An 18,023-nucleotide genomic window follows, 5' to 3' on the forward strand; every position below is an offset into this window, starting at 1 on the left:
AACACACCCATCTCTTGCTCTTCCTCTTTTTTCAGCAAAGGAAGATAACATAAGAAAGTTAAAAGAAAGTGGGTATTAAATGTACAAAACAAGATGGTGCAGTGATTTGTTCAGGTGTATTTTTAAAAGATAAAAGAGAACATCTCATACCTCTCCTTTTTGGCTCTCACATCAACCAGCTCTTCTCCATCAAAGCGATGTCATTTCAGGAACTGCTGCTACATTCACTGCCAGTTTGTTCTAAGTGTTAAACTGTTTTGGATTCAGTTTTAAAAAGCAAACCATGGCTTGTTTGTAGCTTATTACTTTTTTACAGTTTTTAGTACACGTCATTGCACCACATTTTAAGATTGTGGCTGCACTGAAGGAGGAAGGCAGTCGGCACTTGTAAAACTAATGGTTGTGGAATTTGGACTGAATTTGCATAAGGGCTTGAGTTAATAATAGCTTAATCATACCATATCGGTTTATTGGCTGCTAAACCTGTAACAGTGATGCAAATCTGCAATTCTTACCACTTAAAAATGACAGATTTCAGAAAGAGTCCTTTAAATTAGCTGTAGTAAATGTAACAAACCCACCGCCTTAGTCATGGTTTTTATTTGGCTCAGCTGGGTGCCGTGTTGCTCTGTGATGCTAGCAGACATGGGACTCGTTGGATTGAGACTGAGAAGGGGCCTCGGACTGTGAGAAGGCTTTCGTCTTTGCTAGCATGAATAAAACATGCGCCTACTCTCTTGGCAGCTCCTGACAGCAATAAGGGATCTGGGCACTGCATTCAGATATTTCCTGCACAACAGCTGTACCAAAGTTTGTGTCGCAAATGTCATTTTAGTTTTTCATCTGCACTTCAGCTGATTCTACTGACCTGACATGGAGCACAAAAAGAACATCCAACTGTGACCAGGAGTCACACTGAAAGATGGAGCTTACTCATATCTGTTTGGCTGCAGTTAATGATTATTGTTTTCGTGATTAATAAGTTTGTTTATAAATGTGTAAAGTGACAAGACATTGCATATCGCAGCTTCTCAGTTGTCACAGTGTTTTATTATTTATGAGTCACAAATTAGTGAAATATTAACATTATTTATATTCAAAGAAATATTTATTAATAGATTTTCTCAAAATTTTTATTACTCTTAATATTTGGCATTGTTAGATTCAGTCAGTAAAGCAGCATTATGAATGATTCATATGTCACATCCACAAATTTTGCATTATTGAGTATATTCCTGATTAAATTTATCATTTAGTCCAGCATTACAGATTTTTCTGAAGTTTTTCACACTTCAGGTTTACAAGTTAGAATAAGTACTATCTAAAAAGCTTAAAAGTTTTGTACAATTTTTCACAATATAGAAGCTAAGATTGGTTCCAGTCTAGATCCTCACATTATGCCCTTTAGACAACCCTGAAGATGCATCCTGCCTTTTGTTGACAAGTTTCATGTGGGCATAAATGGAAAGCTGCCCCAAGTTGTGCAGTGATATTGCTTTTACTCCTTGCAGAATGTGGATTGGACGATAACTACAGGCTGAATCCTTGATAATAGTTGTATTGTTACTTGCATTTAATCCCTGAAATATGCACATTTAGATGTGCAACAGGCTAAATAGAGCATGGCTTTGATTTATGATGCCAAACACAGCATCTGTAGCATTGATGCCCTGTGTAGTGGCTCAGCTGTTATGAGCCAAGCTGGTGTCATCCGCTGTGGACAGGAAACTGAAGGCTGCTGATAAGAAAGTGTTTTGTGTCACAGGACTGCCATGTGCTCAGCTCTGATAACTTGAGACCACTAGACAAAGAGACCCTGTCAGATTTTAAATGTGTGATGTAGATCTTGTCAGGTTCATAAAAAATAAACTCAGCTGGTGTCCTCCCATTAGAAATAAATATATCTTTTATATGTGCAAATGTCATGGAAATTAGATGCAGAATGACAATGACAGTGTTCTACTGAAGGGCTCTGTTTGCTATAGATGCACAGGACAAAAATGATTATTTTCAACAAGCCGAAATGGCTTTACATAATAATTTTGATTGCAGGTATCTGATATAAATGTTGTAAATGTATACCCGCATCACCAATTGTAAGAACCACAATGTAGAGTATTGTATGAGTATTTGACAGGTTGCTCTGTTTTAGTTCCTGGGAAATGTAACGCACAACTTTACTGTTGTGAAGCTTTTTTTAAATAGCTGTCATTATTTTAGGTGTTACTGTTGAAGAGATCATGTTTAGGCTTGTAGCGGGAAGGTTAATGTGTTTTTCCTGGCTAGGTAAACAGACACTATCTCTGTCTTCTGTTCTCCAACTCCAACCTGTAGTTGCAGCATTTACTATTGTCTGTTTGGTGCACTCATTGCCCTTTTGTGATTTTTTTTTTCTACCTATGAGCCATTAAATTTGATTTATCAGATTGGTTTTTGCCTGCTTTACTATTAGTCATGGAGAAAACAAAGAAACAATATGCCAGCTTCCTCTAATGGGCATTGTCATTGGTTTTCTTGCCAGAATTAATACATTTACAGGAATTTTGATTTAAATGAATTGCTTACATGCATGAAGTAAGGAGAGAACTATTTCTGATCAGAATTCTTGGCAAAAACAAAGAAATAAATAGCTTTAAAGGTTTTACAATAATGGAAGCAGAGTGATGGTATAAAAATGCTCATATCCAAAAATATAAATCCAAGTCCTACAGGTGAGAGGATATGAAATCTTTCTTTTTCCAACAGTTTATAAGAATATCAAGATGCTGTGGTTAAACTGTTCAGTAGCAACGTGGATGGAGCAGAAGAAGGAACTCCCTGAGAAAATGTAATTTTGTAAATGTAATTCATAAACAAACAGAGGAGGTCCTGTTAGTTAACTGGAATGCCAACATATTTCCACTGAAAATCAATCTACAGGAAAAAAAAATGTACTGGTAGCAGGATACTTCATTTGAATCGATGCAAATATTAGCATATTCTGAGTTAATAATAAATAATAAAAATAATAACAGAATTCTAAAATCCTCTTGTTATGTGCAATGAGCAGTATAAACATTGATTGCTCTTGTTTAGAACACATGACAATATGTCTGCTAGTTTGTGGCAATGTTTGCTCCAACCTGCTTTCTTAGATAAGTTCATGACTTTAGTTCAGGTCTCATTGTAGTGTGGGGGGATCAGTGTGTCAAGGGAATAAACTCTAGATGAGATGATCAGTCTTAGCTCCAAAGGGAGCAAAATGGCGCAAAAGCCCCGGTTTTAACAATTAAAATGGATGCAGATCATTAGCAGTAAAGGTTTCGCTAGAATTTGTAATTTACTTGAATGTAGCCTTTACATCCCTCACTTGATGGTTTCACATGTTTGTCACGTTCCCTAATTATTTTAGCTGAAGTCAAAGTGCTTTTAATATAAAGAATGCCTCTCTGATTTCACTTCAGCCACTTTGCGCTCACCATAGACTCTCCGGTGCTTTGCTTCTGCCTTTCCAGGTTCCTGTTTATGGGTTTTGTTAGCATTACCTCATCAATTAACATAAAATGATGAGGTAAAGCTAATTTTTGAGGTATGTAATTCACTTGGAATCTTCTTAATGCATCTAATTTATGATCATTGCCCCAGTTTTGTTTAATAAGCTGTAATCTTTCTTAGATGTTGTTTAGAAACTAAAGAAGAGCTCTTTGTGAATGCTACACATTCATTTTTTTGTGTTCAATAAAACAAAGCCCATAGATACAAGATCACCATACCAGCTGTGAAACATGGTAAAGTTTACATCATGCTGCTTCTGCTACTGGACTGATAATGAAGTTAAATGTGAGCTAGGGAAAGGATAATTGTGGGGAGAACCTAAAGCGCTCGTCCAATCCTTAACAGAATGTTTGAAAAGGAAAAGATAGACTGTTTTAAAATTATCCAAAAGTTAAAGCTCTCCGTTCTCCTTTGACATAATGCTTAAATGCATCAGTGAAAGAACTTCTATAGTACATATGTTACAAGAAATGTTAAGAAGCTGTTGCTACAACAGGTACAACTCAATATAAAATATAAAAAGAATGTTTTTGGTATTTTTTTTTTATCTCATATAAAATGTGTTAATTTACATTCAGTTTTGAAGATAAATTAAATTCTTTATTACTTGTACAATTCAGAAATATCTATATTTCCATTCAGGACTGACAGTAACTGTTAGCTTAAAAGTGGGCTTTCATCATATAGGTTTATTGTGTTGTAACTATCACAAGTCTGTCCCTGTAGTTGGGTCCATCGCAACTTTCTCCTTCTCTCAATCTGTCTTTCTCACCCTCTCTCATTCCTCCGCTTATCCTCCACCACACTTGCACTCATATTAGTCATCGAGCTGATGTAGCACAGCGTGTTTGAGTGTTAAAACCTAGAACACCACCCACAATCGTCTCTCTCCCTTTCTTACTTTGCATCATATTTTAAGAAGTGGGATAGTTGGGTAATAGACTGTTGCTTCAACTTACAATCTTGGGTTGAGAAGGGTTGAGATCTTGATTCGGTTTAATCAAACTACGCAGTAACCTGTTGTGCTTGTATTCAAGCATAAAACATTCAGTGAGAAATCAGCTTACAGAAATGCCTTTTCCACTGTGTTGTAATTTTAGTTTATGTTCAGATCAGTTTTTCAGTCTTACCAGTGCCTGTCATGAAGTTAAACTGAATGTCCTTTTGGTAGACAGTAAAATAAAACTGGAATGAACTGGTATCCAAGCTTAATAAATTTATCAGCCTGTCTGTTATTAATGTATGAAGATTAATAGCCCATGCCATTTAGGACCCCAGATTAAAGCAGGTAATGTAATAGTTTGTGGTTGGCCAGTGTGATCACGTGACATGTGAATGAGCTTATATAGTAATTAACAACTGGCTTTGTTATTGCTTCTGGATTACTCCTTGCTATTGCTCAGTGTACCAGCCAGAGAGGTGAGGTGTTTTCTGATGGCAGGGGAAGAAAGGGTCCAAACAGCTTCTGGTACAGGTGCACCGTTAGGCAACAAAGCCTGTAAGTTTGTTCAAGTTACATTTTGGTACATGTCAAGGTCTTAAATGTAATTCCTCTGTGACTCCTTTTCCTTCACCCCTCTGCACAGCTCTGACCAGTTTGTTCTCTCTGTTTTTTTAATTTAGGTTCTATGAGTATTGTCAGATATTTATCAGATTTGGTTTCCTGTTAGGTTTGCAGTCTTGCATGTGGAGCTTTTTTACTAGTTACTCCTGTTTCAGCTCTTGCTGGAGAAGAGCAGAACAAGATGTACTGTGGTTAGTGTGGGTCTGTGGCTTGGAGCTGTTAGCTTGGGCCTGTGTAGGCCGGAAGTGTTGTCCTTGACCTAGTTGCAAGTGGTGGCTTCTAAAATTTACGACTAGTTCATGCAGGTGTTTGCAAGGATATTTATATTTACATAAACATCCTCTGGCTTAGACAATGTGATTCCTTTTGTAACCCGTCTGTGTATGACATGGCTACAGAGGAGCAGTGGTCTGTGCAGTTTTTAATTGTTTAAACTTTCCTTTATTCCTCATGTCCTGGTGTACAGTTAGAAGCTATCAGGCCAATGTTTATCAGACCTCTGCACAATTCATAAATGATATTTTCACAGTTATGATAATCAAGGAGATGAATGTAAAATCTGCTGAATGTCCATGAAGGAAAAAGTCTCATCCAGATCTTCCCCTTCTGTCTCTTTTTCTCTTTGTCCAGTCGATGCTGATGAGATTAAGAGGCTAGGGAAGAGGTTTAAGAAACTCGACCTAGATAACTCTGGCTCACTCAGCGTGGAGGAGTTCATGTCTCTGCCGGAGCTGCAGCAGAACCCGCTGGTGCAAAGGGTTATCGACATATTCGACACAGATGGGAACGGAGAAGTGGACTTTAAAGGTATGCAGCAAACTCTGCTAGTGTGTTGAACTACCAATACTTTATTCTGCTGCTGTATTCTAGTCTGTTGCACTATGCCACATCATGCTGGTATATAAACATAACGAGTTGACTTTAACCAAATTTGATTACAACTGTACTGTATCTTATCTTTCATGAAATATGGATCTTTCTCTTTGTAGATATACTGTCTTACCCCTGATTTCCACTGGGTGCATGTGTACCGCATTACGGCTGCTCCGCGGTTTTGTTCCGACTTCCGTGGTGTGTCAATCCACACCGGGAGCGTGTCAGGTGCAGAGCGCCTGCGAGCGCAGTCCACCTAGCTGGAGCCATGAGATCACAAAATCACAGGAGAATTGGAGAATCTTGTGATTCTCCACTTCAGAATAAATGTATGAAGAAAAAAAACACTGAGACACCCTGACTGATTAATGACGCAATGTTTTACATGGTTAAGCGAGTGGAAATCTGCTGAGTTTGACGCGTTCTGGATGCGTGTTCCATCCAAAGTAGACTCAGCACATATGTTTAGCGGAGAGTCGCGACAACATGCTTCTGGGATGCTTCTGACACGTGCGCCCAGTGTGGACCAAACCACTGACTAAAACATCCATGAATGGCTGCGGCAGCCATAACGCAGTGTAATATGAGGGTTAACTTTCACCAATTAAGTTGAAGCTTCACCAACTGCTAAAGAAATCAACTTGATAGTAGGGGTGGGAATCTTTGAGGCACACAGCAGTTCGGATCGTTTATGGTTCAGATGGCTGCGATGCGATTATAAAATCAGTGCATCTTGAAGCATCGTTTTTTTCCTGTGTGACTGCTTTCTTGGTGAAAACGTGTAACATGATTTCTCAAATTTGTTGTGACAATCATGGAGCTGCATCAGAGCCTAGCGGTCTTCTGTTGATCTAATTTCTGTCAGAACTTTTACCACGTTCTTCCACATCTGACCTTTGCATTATAGTCCGCTCCCTGTATTTGGTTAACTTCAAGCTAATCAGAGCTACGATTGTAGGCGGACTAGTTCACTTCTTTGATTGCATCAAACTTTGACTTACCGGACTTTCCAAGCAAACAAAGTCACCCAAAGCCAAAGTTTCCGTACATTATGTATATTTGTTTGTTCTTTTCTTAATTATCCTTAAATCCTGATGTCTTCCTTTATGGTTCGCCAGTGTGCCCTTTAAATTACCTTAAAGTCAGTGGTTAAAGCAGTTAATCGAATCGATTTTTTTTTCTTTAACATTTGTACATCGATTCAGAATTGTCCATGTCCACATCATGATGGATCTAAAAAAAAAAAAAATAATAAAAAAATAACTTTTCCCCCAGCCCTACTTGATAATATACCTGTTTATCAGGAACGTGGCAGCTAAGAAGATAAAGATACATTTTTTTCCTCAGTTATGAATAAAAGTGTTTTACACTCATAGACAAAATTGTTGGTGCCCTTCGGTTAATGAAAGAAAAACTAACAATGGTCACAGAAATAACTTGAATCTGACAAAAGTAATGATAAATAAAAATTCTATGAAATTTAACCAATGAAAATCAGACATTGCTTTTAAACCATGTTTCAACAGAATTAAAAAAAAATAAAAAAAAAAAAACTCATGAAACAGGCCTGGACAAAAATGATGGTACCCCTAGAAAAGACTGAAAATAATGTGACCAATGAGACATGTTAATCCAAGGTGTGTCCACTAATTAGCATCACAGGTGTCTACAATCCTGTAATCAGTCAGTGGGCCTATATATAGGGCTACAGGTAGTCACTGCTGTTTGGTGACATGGTGTGTACCACACTCAACATGGACCAGAGAAAGCAAAGGAAAGAGTTGTCTCAGGAGATTAGAAAGATAATTATAGACAAGCATGTTAAAGGTAAAGGCTATAAGACCATCTCCAAGCAGCTTGATGTTCCTGTGGCTACAGTTGCACATATTATTAAGAAATTTAAGCTCCATGGGACTGTAGCCAACCTTCCTGGACGTGGCCGCAGGAGGAAAATTGATGACAAATCAAAGAGACGGATAATACGAACGGTAACAAAAGATCCAGAAAAACTTGTAAAGAGATTAGAGGTAAACTTCAAGCTCAAGGAACATCAGTGTCAGATCGCACCATCCGTCGTTGTTTGAGCCAGAGTGGACTTAATGGGAGACGACCAAGGAGGACACCATTGCTGAAAACAAATTATACAAAAGCCAGATTGGAATTTGCCAAACTACATGTTGACAAGCCACAAAGCTTCTGGGAGAATGTCCTATAGACAGATGAGACAAAAATGGAACTTTTTGCCAAGACACATTAGCTCTATGTTTACAGAAGGAAAAACGAAGCATATGAAGAAAAGAACACCGTCCCTACTGTGAAACATGGAGGAGTCTCTGTTATGTTCTGGGGCTGCTTTGTTGCATCTGACACAGGGTGTCTTGAATCTGTGCAGGTATAATGAAATCTCAAGACTATCAAGGGATTCTAGAGAGAAATGTGCTGGCCAGTGTCATAAAGCTTGGTCTCAGTTGCAGGTCATGGGTCTTGCAACAGGACAATGACCCAAAACACAGCTAAAAACACCCAAGAATGTCTAAGAGGAAAACACTGGACTATTCTAAAGCAGCCTTCTATGAGCCCTGACCTAAATCCTATTGAGCATCTTTGGAAGGACCTTGAAACATGCCGTCTGGAAAAGGCTCCCTTCAAACCTGAGACAACTGGAGCAGTTTGCTTTATGAGGAGTGGGCCAAAACACCTGCTGAGAGGTGCAGAAGTCTCATTTACAGTTACAGGAATCGTTTGATTGCGGTGATTGCCTCAAAAGGTTGTGCCACAAAATATTAAGTTAAGGGTACCATCATTTTTATCCAGGCCTGTTTCATGAGTTCATTTTTTTAAATAATTCTGTTGAAGTGTGGTTGAAAAACAATGTCTGACTTTCATTGGTTATGTTTAATAGAATTTTTATTTATTACTTTTGTCAGATTCAAGTTATTTCTGTGGCCATTGTGAGTTTTTCTTTCATTAACCGAAGGGTCCACAAGTGTAAATATTTCTGGAAGCCTCACACCGGTACAGCTATGACCATGGAGCCAACAGGAATTATTTTCTACCAGGGAACTGTTGTACAATGAGTTCCAGTGAAAAAGTTTTGCACCTCAACAGAAAATCTGCAAATCCAGTTTTGAGTATGACCTTTATTTTACCACTTTTTTTTTTTTGTTAAACTAATGCAGCATGAAAGCATCCTGATGTGCTGTGATTTACCGCTGCTGCTCCTCTTCTGACCATTTTATCTTTTTTTTTCAGTTTTTAAGGTTTGCAATCATGATCATGGTTTTTTAATACTTTTTTTTTTTAAATACTGCAGGGACAGTGGCAGTATACACGAGTAATTTAAATTATTATATGTTCTCATATTTGCTGCAGGCCAGACGTCATCTTTTCATTTAAACATACAGTATTGGGCAATTAGCAGTTTCATTAGCCTTTAGTGTGATTTATAAAACATCTTTTTACTTGTGAAGAAAATTCACTCATTGAATTGTATCCCCAGAAGTATACCTTCACCAATGAGTTTAACCACAACGTGTGATTAAAAATAATCAGACCTTTATGTCTTTTTATTGTGCATAAAAGCAATAATTACATTAATTTAATTTTAGACTCACAAACTAAACTAAGCAGCACACATTCATAATATATTCATGAACAGCCATAACAGGGTCAAAGCATTAAGATGTTGTCTGTGACACTGAAGTAGAACCTGGTTTTGCTGAAAAGACTTTTTCTCCTCTTGCAGAGTTTATCGAAGGAGTCTCACAGTTCAGTGTCAAGGGGGACAAAGAACAGAAGTTGCGATGTAAGTGAAGCTGCTTGTTTATTTTTACCGCATGCATTTGCTGTTTTGGGACTTAAAACAGGAAATAATATGTCTCTTGTGTGTCCCTGCTCCTCTGTTTGTCTCATCTAACCCTATTGGTGCAAGAGGAGAGAACAAAAAAATCAGAGCTTAATCTGCCAAAGACATGTAGTGTTTGGTACTCAGTTGTGTTTACATATAACTGATATACATTTTTTGCACCACAGTCGCTTTCAGGATCTACGACATGGACAAGGACGGCTACATCTCCAACGGTGAGCTCTTCCAAGTCCTGAAGATGATGGTAGGCAACAACCTGAAGGACACACAGCTCCAGCAGATCGTGGATAAGACCATCATAAACGCAGACAAGGACGGAGACGGCAGGATATCCTTTGAAGAGTTCTGTGCAGTAAGTCAAAGCTCTCCTGGGGGATTTTGGGGGAGGTGACATTACTGCTGATTCAGCATGTTGTGGTGGAGGCAAAGGTCAAACTCTGAAAACACCACTGGCTTTTTTTTTTTTTCGAGAGGCTCGGTAGGTTTGGGTTTCAACTTCATGCATCCTGTTTGAAAGACAGTGTTTGGCCTGTTGAGTGCACTCTGGTCTTTATCACCCAGCAGTTTTAGTGTTCATCTTTTCTGTAAAGACACTGATCAAAATCCATGTTTTAAGCTGTGATTCTGTGATGTCACAGATTTATTAACCAGTCTCGTAATGTAGATAGAAAGTTGAAGATGTTTATGATCTAATTTAAGATCAAAAGGCAAAAAAGTTATTTCAACAAGTGTTCGCCTTTTGGAACATGCACCAGCTTGTCTCCACTTAGACCCAAGAGAGAATTTTCTGAAATAAAAGACTTGATTTCTGACTGAAAGATATAAGGCCCTCATTTGACAGCTCCATCTCCAGAGCCTTGAACTAAAATGACTCTCCGTCCTTGTGGGAGTGTATTTTTGGGACTGTGCAGGAGATGCTGCACAGCTCAAACACGTCAAACTTCAAGCAATACTTTGTTCTTTACTGTTGTCGTCTGGGCACTGTTTTGCCAAAGAAACAAATTAGAGTGAAAATAATATTAAGATAAAAATAGATTTTGTTTGAAGGTTGGTAGTGGTAAGAAGGAATAGAGTACTTACACCTACACTGGGGGGAAAGATTTCGTCACTTTCAAGCCCTGCTGGTTCACCATCATCTCTTAGGGGGGGACACAAAAGAGCAGAGCCATCACTAATATCATTAGTGATGGCTGTTTCTTCCATGTCAGGTCACAATGTCCTTGTGAAACAGGCTGTTCCCACCAGCCTGAGAACACAAATCGCTTAGTACAGTCAGGTCCAGAAATGTTTAGACACTGACACAAGTTGTTAACTTTTAGCCATTTATGAGAACATATTAAAGTTTTAGTTATATAATAAGTCTGGGCATCTTTTGAGAAGCCTTTGGAGGCAACAACTTCCAGAAGTCTGGAACTAATCACCAAAGACTGGGACCTGAGCCCTTGTAGATTACTACAGACTTTTCTTTTTGTCCTTTTCAGGTGATTTTTCCCTCAATCTTTGCCACTATTTTGGATGTATTACCCCTTATGGGAGGACATGGGGGATAAATTTACTACCTTTTCAGGGTCGTAAACTAAAACATATGTAATCATTCAAATGTTTTGAACCATTTAAATGCAGTTTTGATCACAATGTCACTGTTTTTATGAAAAAATACATAAAAAGAATTATTTTCTATATTATACATGTTACAGGGAATGTGGGTTTTATTTAAAGATCGAAATCGATGTTTTCACTAATTTATAGAACATTTTAAATAACAAATGTCAACTGTTAATCATATTAACATTAAAAAGGTTTCAAATAAATTGAATATTTATATTTTTTTGGTATTTTTGATTAGGACTGAAGTTGATTGAGCAGTTCAATTTTTTTTTCTCTTTTTGAGCAAAACACACTTGATCAAAAATTTCTATATTTTGGGTCATTGTTCATCGATTTAGCTGAATCGGAGCTGACAGCGCATGTACACTCACCTGCCTGCTTGTCTTTGGTCAAATCATCAGCTGTCTTCATCATAAACAGTAGTGACCCAGTTATTGGTACCCATGCATGCTCATGATTTCACCCCCTCCACGTTCTACAGATGGTGGTGTAGGCTTCAGATCATGAACAATGCCCAATCTTTTCAATATCTTTGTTTTTTTTCGCGTCATCCTGTTCAACTGTGGTTTTAGTATCGTCTGTCTAAAGAATCCTGTTTCCGAGCCTTAGTTTTTTGTTTTTTTTTTTGTTTTTTTCTTTTGGCAAAGTCTGATCTGGTTTTGTTTTGCCTCTGCAGCTCAAACATGCTCTGTTTATCTTCTATTTGGAGATTTATTTTTCTTGGGGGGGGGGGGGGGGGGGGTTTCCAGAAATGGCTTCCAAATAGAAATACTATACTGGGAACAGCCTCCAGACCTGCTTAACAGATGAAGAAATAATGGTGTAAAACACAACTGTCCACACTCAAGCTTTTGATGCAACTTGGAACCCTGGAAAAAAAGTTTATTGAAGTTTCCTAAACTCTTTGGTCAATTTGAACATGCATCTTTAAATTTAAAGCTAGCAGTCTGAATTTTAGACCCATATTCAATATATAACGGTAATTTGCTTTTCTGTTTTTAACTTCATGGCCTGTGACAGCACTAAACTGATGCTTTTTTATTTTTCTTTCCCTCGTCTTTCTCTCTCCTCCAGGTGGTTGGCGGTCTCGATATACACAAAAAGATGGTGGTGGACGTGTGAGCACTCTCCGCTTGCTGAAACCCCCTCCTTGCCCTCAACACTCGCTTTCTCCACCATCTCTGAAGATCTGCTCAAGACGTCCGGCAAAACGCTCTCTGTGTAACTCAATGGAAGTATTCTCTCTCTTTCTCTCTCTCTCTTTGTGAAGCCACTTTTTTTCTTTGAAAAACCACAGGCCTCGAGAAGCCAACTTTGAAGTGTTATTGAACTGTAAATCCTCAATAACCCGGTCGTAGCACTTTAAGAGACTAAAGGACATCCATTTGTCATTTGCAAGAGCATCTCCAGTTTTGGATGAGAGGTGAGGGAGGGAGGGGAAAGGGGGGAACCATGAAGAGGCTGGTTGGCTTGTTCATATTTCATTCTTTCTTTTTTTTTTTTCTTTTTTTTTTGTTAATTGCTATTTTTGATATTTATTTTTTGTTCTTGTCTTTTGTAAAGAAAAAAAAAACAAGTATATCTATGGTTGTCTCATGAGGGGAAGTATATAGTGTGTTAACACTTGACTTACAGTAAAATTAGAAAGTAGGGTATGAAGTGCCAACCAGAACATATCCAGAAACCAGTCCAAGTTATTACCGATCATCTCTGCAGTCAGACAAAAACTGGTGTGCAACACTTCCATCTGCACGACTGCAGCTCCTATTTGATGTAAAATACAGAATTTTCAGATTTTCTCTTTGTCCATTTTTTGCTCACATGCGCAGTTTAAACAGACCAGTCACAGCTTCCAGTCACTTAGCAAAGCAACTCGTCTTTCTTTTTGTAATAAAATTGCTAGTTTTATTTATACTTAAGAATGTGTTTATATTGTTGGAGATTAATCTTGTTTCCTGTCATGAAATTATAGCTAGATAAATTAATGCCAAGAAAATGTCTTTCCAAATAATGAAAAAAAAAAAGAAGAAAAAAACTTGTGGCTGAAAAACTAATACATGGTTTACTCTTGAAGACGCATTTTACATCTAATAGTGCATCTATGACAATCTCTGATGCTAAGAATAGCTCACTAATGAACTGTAGGTGGGGTCATTAGTGTTTCAAAGCTTTTTATTTAATGTTAGGAAACAAAGGCTGGATGAACTTGGCTAAGAACTAAGAGAGTAAATAATTGTGAGATTACACGCTGTTTGTGCAATGGTAAAGCAATTTAAGAGACTTATTTGCAGGCAGCATTTTTTAACCAATATGTGTATATTAGGTAATCAATGTGTGATCATCTTAACACCAGGAGAAGGCTTTGCCTCCGCTTAACATAAACCTTTCTGAATACGTCTGAGTGCAGCACAGGACGGGTCACGGTTTTCTTCAACACTTAAAATCTTAACACATTAGCTTGATAAGTGTGCAATGGGGTAGACTGTATATTGTAGTTTTAGGGTTCTTTGTTTTCTTTTTTATTTGGATCTTGTACATTTCAAAAGTTGGCTTCCTCTCCCTCTTTTTTTTCTGTCAGAATCACCTCATTTCTCCCCTCCACACCTGCTAAATATAAACAGGGAGAAAAAAAAACAAATTTAACCAAAATTGAGTTTTCAAGGAAATAATGCTTCCTGCTATAAATGACATTGGGATAGTTTTATTTTATTTTTTTTGCTTTGCTTTGGAGGCCGACTGCTGGTTTGAACAGAAGTTTTCAGTCAGATCTGGAGTGCTCTATTGTCCCCCCCATCCCAAAGCTCTGCACGGCTTGGGCCTCCCTGTGCTTGCATGACATGGAAGTATATTTTTTTGTTGTGCATGTAGATCAATTTTGAAATAATCCTCTTGTTTACACATGGATGGTGATGTTAATATATTTAAGAATTTAACGGTATACAATATGGATGTTGCCAAACTTTGGTAAATGTACACATATTATGAGAGGTAATCCAAATGAACTGAACTACATGTAACTTTTTGTATTTTACCCGGGTCAGCGAGATGCTTCGATTCCAGTAAAAGTTGCATATCTGATCCTGTCTCAAACTGCCACACACTGTACTCAGCTTAAAGGGGAAATTTGATGTTTTTTTTTTCTTTCTTTCTTTTGTATATAAGTATTTGTTAAATGCAGTTTTGGCTCTCTGTTCTCTGTATAGTTCAGACCGCGCTTTAGTTTGTGCTACTTTTTCTCTGAGGGACTTGGGTTCTTTTTAGTTTGTGTGGGGAAATCTGAAAAGTTTTAAGTTTGAGAACCTTTTTTTTTCCTTTTTCTGCATGCTGCATCTTATGCTGTGGGACTGTTGGAAACTTGATACTGTATGAAAATGAAATAAAATTTAAATAAACTTTGAAATGTTGAAAGTATAAAGTCTCTTTCCTTTCTTTTTATAAAGCACATTTCACCTAAAAATCTGTTCACACAATTTGCTCCAGTTTAATTTTATCTATGGGAAAAACCAAAGATAACAGACGGGCACAAAATATTTATGCCACAGACAAATGGAAGGCCTGAAACCATCTACAGCAGATTAACATCTGAAAGTGAAGTGTAATAGTAAAATTACATGAATATATTGTATGTTTATAACTACTTGTATTTGTGGACAGGTTGGAAATGAGACTCTGTGGCCCAAAGAGTTGCACATGTATAGTGGTAAAATAAATGTTGGGGGGGAAAGAAAAATCTGTCAGAACCTGAAAGGTGGACCCATCTACTGTTCACTGAGGCCTCATCATAAATAGTTTCTATGAAACTGACTGTCAGGAGACCATTTTTAATGAAGGGAAATGAGAAAATGACGGGAGTGAAAATTGGTGCCAGCAGGTCTGATGGAGCCATGAATCCTTCCCAGGGCCCGAACCTCAACGGAACGGGGATAAAATAAAAATCACTTTGGGGAAAAATATTTTTATATGTTTGCACAAGTTTTAATAAATCCCTGCCGGGTTGGCTCCAGACTCCTGCAGAGTACTATATTTTGCACCTATGCTGCTAACTTTCACTGTCAAACGTTAATTATACAAATAAAGGAAACAGTCAGAATTTAGTATTCATCAAATCTTCATCCAAACTGAATAAAGATTTTTTTTTATATTTATTTATAGAACTCTTAAATACCCACATTCCGTTAATGTGTGCATCATCATTTTATTCCTCACATCTGAGCCCAGCTGATCAAAACTTCCATGTAACCACTGAAAACGTAAGGCCACTGTAGAAAACACATTGTCCAACAACCAACTTGTCCCTGGCTCTATGGAGGAACTGATCAGAATCTCTCTGCGGTCCTGCTAGCCACCACTCTGATGTTGCCATAGACCTTTGAAGGTGGACTTCCTGTTGGGGTAAAAGGGGTTTAAAGGTCACTCCTCAGTATTAAAGGGTATTAAAAGAATTCTGCTCCAAACATGACATCAGCCAGATGATCTGCTATTAAAAGGAAGTCCTTCTTACCTAAGATTAAGTTACAAATTGCTGTCCGGGCCATCTTGATATTCTGGAAAGAACCTAATATGTGGACTTTTCTGTTGAGAAACACAAGGAAGTGTTAACTGCCATAAATAAACAAGTGTTTAATAAAAGTTTCTATGAAGGTTTTATTTTTGTGGTGTGACAGGACAAGAAAGAAAAACTACAAACTTGGAAGCTTATTTAACCTCCAAAACCAGCTTCATTTTACAGTGATGGTGAGGCATCTGCTTAGTACTCACGTGTCTGCAAGTACAATACGAGTCTTTGTCACATTTTCAATAGTGAATTTAGTTTTTCCTCCTGTTCCTGCTATTCTTCCAACAGCTCTGGACAAGTGGTCTCCCTTCAGAGGTTTCACTGCAAAAACACAGGAAGTTCAATTGGAAAGAAGGACAAAAAAAAAAAAAAAAAGTAGTAATAAGATATGAGGAGTTTCTGAGCAGACAGAAGTGCTCTGGTGTTACAGTCTTACCATCTGTGACATCGAAGCTTTCAAGGAAAAGCTCGTCTAATCTGATGAGAGCCAGGGCGTCCTGGAAAGAGGAAAGGTGATTGTTACTTCAGAAGCAGAAATCCAGCAAGGCTCAACATTAAAAACTGCATGTTGTGACAACTGACATTTGACTTTCAAGGATCCACAATAAATCCAGTTTTCATTGCTTTACTGTTGGAAATCTTTATTAGCTGATTTCAGCAAATCAGTACAATTATCAAAAAACACATCCTTCCCATTGATTCTAAATTTGTTTGACATAATAACTTTGCACACAAGCACACTGACATATCTGTGCAAATTGTCATGCCTTATCAATTAAACATGCAGAATTCAGTTTTTGTACTTACTTCAACCTGGAACCCAAGAACAAATGCTTTAACAAAATCTGATGCCTTTGTGAGTGAGCTGATGTCCTCTGTTTCTTTGCATGTCTAAAAGAAAGAAAGTGTGATACAGACACAACTGTAAGCAGCAGAGAAAAACACTGCAGGGGAGAATTACAGACTCAAACTAATTTAGATAAACTTACTTTGATTTCAACATTCCTGGTTTTCAGATTGAATCTGACTTGGAGATGAAGATTTTCCACAATGGGAGTGAAAATCTTCAGCCAGTTTTCTTTCAGGGGGGTGTATCTGTGAGCCGGAACAGGAATTTTGCGCATCTCATCTGGTCCCTGACACACACATACACAAAATTAGCCAAAATACTATTTTGGGTCATCTCCATAAGATTGATAGGAAGCCTCTTCAGTTTCATATATAAAACAGAAAGAGCAACTGTAATCTGAGAAAACACAAACGATCAGGATTTATTTAGGAAAAATATAAGGTCTCAACATAACAGCTTTTAATAACTGAATGTTTAGGATGTGGATGGTTTCACTAATCTTTGAACAGAAGGGATGGAAAAAACAAAGAACATAGAATTATTTTAGAGTTTTATATTTGTAATGTTATTTCCGTGATGTACAGAGTTCAGTGCCACAAAACTAAAACTGAAGTAAAAAGCTTCCCATCTCCTTTGTGTTGCCAGCAAAACTCAGCAGCTTTATTTAGCTCAATCACTAAATTACAGTGCGCAGGCGCCTAGTGCTATATCGCTTAAAGGGACAGTGAGAGAATAGCGTCTTGAATAAGACTACTGACATGAAGTGTACATAAACATCATTTTACAAAATAAATACACAAAAGAAGAGAACACGTATTGTAAATACCCGTAATTTGTCGCCGGAAATAGGTGGAAACTGCGGCCGTTTATTCGCCACGGGCTCCTCTGTGTCCATGTCCGCTCCTTGTTGATCACGTTTCCGCTTCTGACTCTTTTTAGACTTTACCTTTGTGAAGGAATCTGTGTCATCTTTACTCTCCGTGACTGCGCTAGCTTCTGAAGTTGGGTTTTTATCGAGGTCCATTCTGAAAGAAGTTTTTAAATAACACTATACAGTAAAAATCTAAACTGACCATGGACACAGAAGCATAAGGACGTCCTCGTGCGATTGAAAGGACCCAAACAGCCACGTCATTAACGCCTATAGATTAATAAATCCTAATAATCTTACAAT

General features: G+C 37.8%; 2 protein-coding genes across 2 annotated transcripts in view; one reads left to right on the forward strand and one right to left on the reverse strand.

Moving 5' to 3' along the window:
• The window catches only part of LOC121655112 (calcineurin subunit B type 1), a 38,756-nt gene extending 25,239 nt beyond the window's left edge, over positions 1-13,517 (forward strand). The window contains exons 3-6 of the mRNA XM_042009536.1: positions 5,729-5,905; positions 9,717-9,776; positions 10,004-10,188; positions 12,519-13,517. Of these exons, the coding sequence (XP_041865470.1) occupies positions 5,729-5,905; positions 9,717-9,776; positions 10,004-10,188; positions 12,519-12,566 (470 nt within the window). The 3' untranslated portion in view covers positions 12,567-13,517. The remainder of the gene's footprint in view (positions 1-5,728; positions 5,906-9,716; positions 9,777-10,003; positions 10,189-12,518) is intronic.
• A 645-nt stretch (positions 13,518-14,162) lies between these two features.
• pno1 (partner of NOB1 homolog) lies at positions 14,163-17,974 on the reverse strand. Its single transcript, XM_042009535.1, has 7 exons — positions 17,676-17,974; positions 16,989-17,135; positions 16,807-16,890; positions 16,436-16,496; positions 16,203-16,320; positions 15,946-16,016; positions 14,163-15,828 (listed from the first exon to the last, which is right to left on the reverse strand). Exons 1-7 carry the CDS (start codon positions 17,871-17,873, stop codon positions 15,761-15,763), a joined length of 747 nt encoding a protein of 248 aa, XP_041865469.1. The 5' UTR covers positions 17,874-17,974; the 3' UTR covers positions 14,163-15,760.
• Between the last annotated feature and the right edge of the window lie 49 nt (positions 17,975-18,023).

Source organism: Melanotaenia boesemani, chromosome 16 (assembly GCF_017639745.1).
Source record: "Melanotaenia boesemani isolate fMelBoe1 chromosome 16, fMelBoe1.pri, whole genome shotgun sequence".
In the NCBI taxonomy this organism is placed as follows: domain Eukaryota; kingdom Metazoa; phylum Chordata; class Actinopteri; order Atheriniformes; family Melanotaeniidae; genus Melanotaenia; species Melanotaenia boesemani.

Excerpts from the sequence above, each read along its gene's own strand:
- pno1 (XM_042009535.1), bottom strand. The coding sequence starts at position 17,873 with ATGGACCTCGATAAAAACCCAACTTCAGAAGCTAGCGCAGTCACGGAG. Across the intron at positions 17,136-17,675 it reads TTTCCGGCGACAAATTACGG|GGACCAGATGAGATGCGCAA; the intron begins GTATTTACAATA and ends TGTGTGTGTCAG. Across the intron at positions 16,017-16,202 it reads CGTATTGTACTTGCAGACAC|AAAAGTCCACATATTAGGTT; the intron begins GTGAGTACTAAG and ends GTTTCTCAACAG.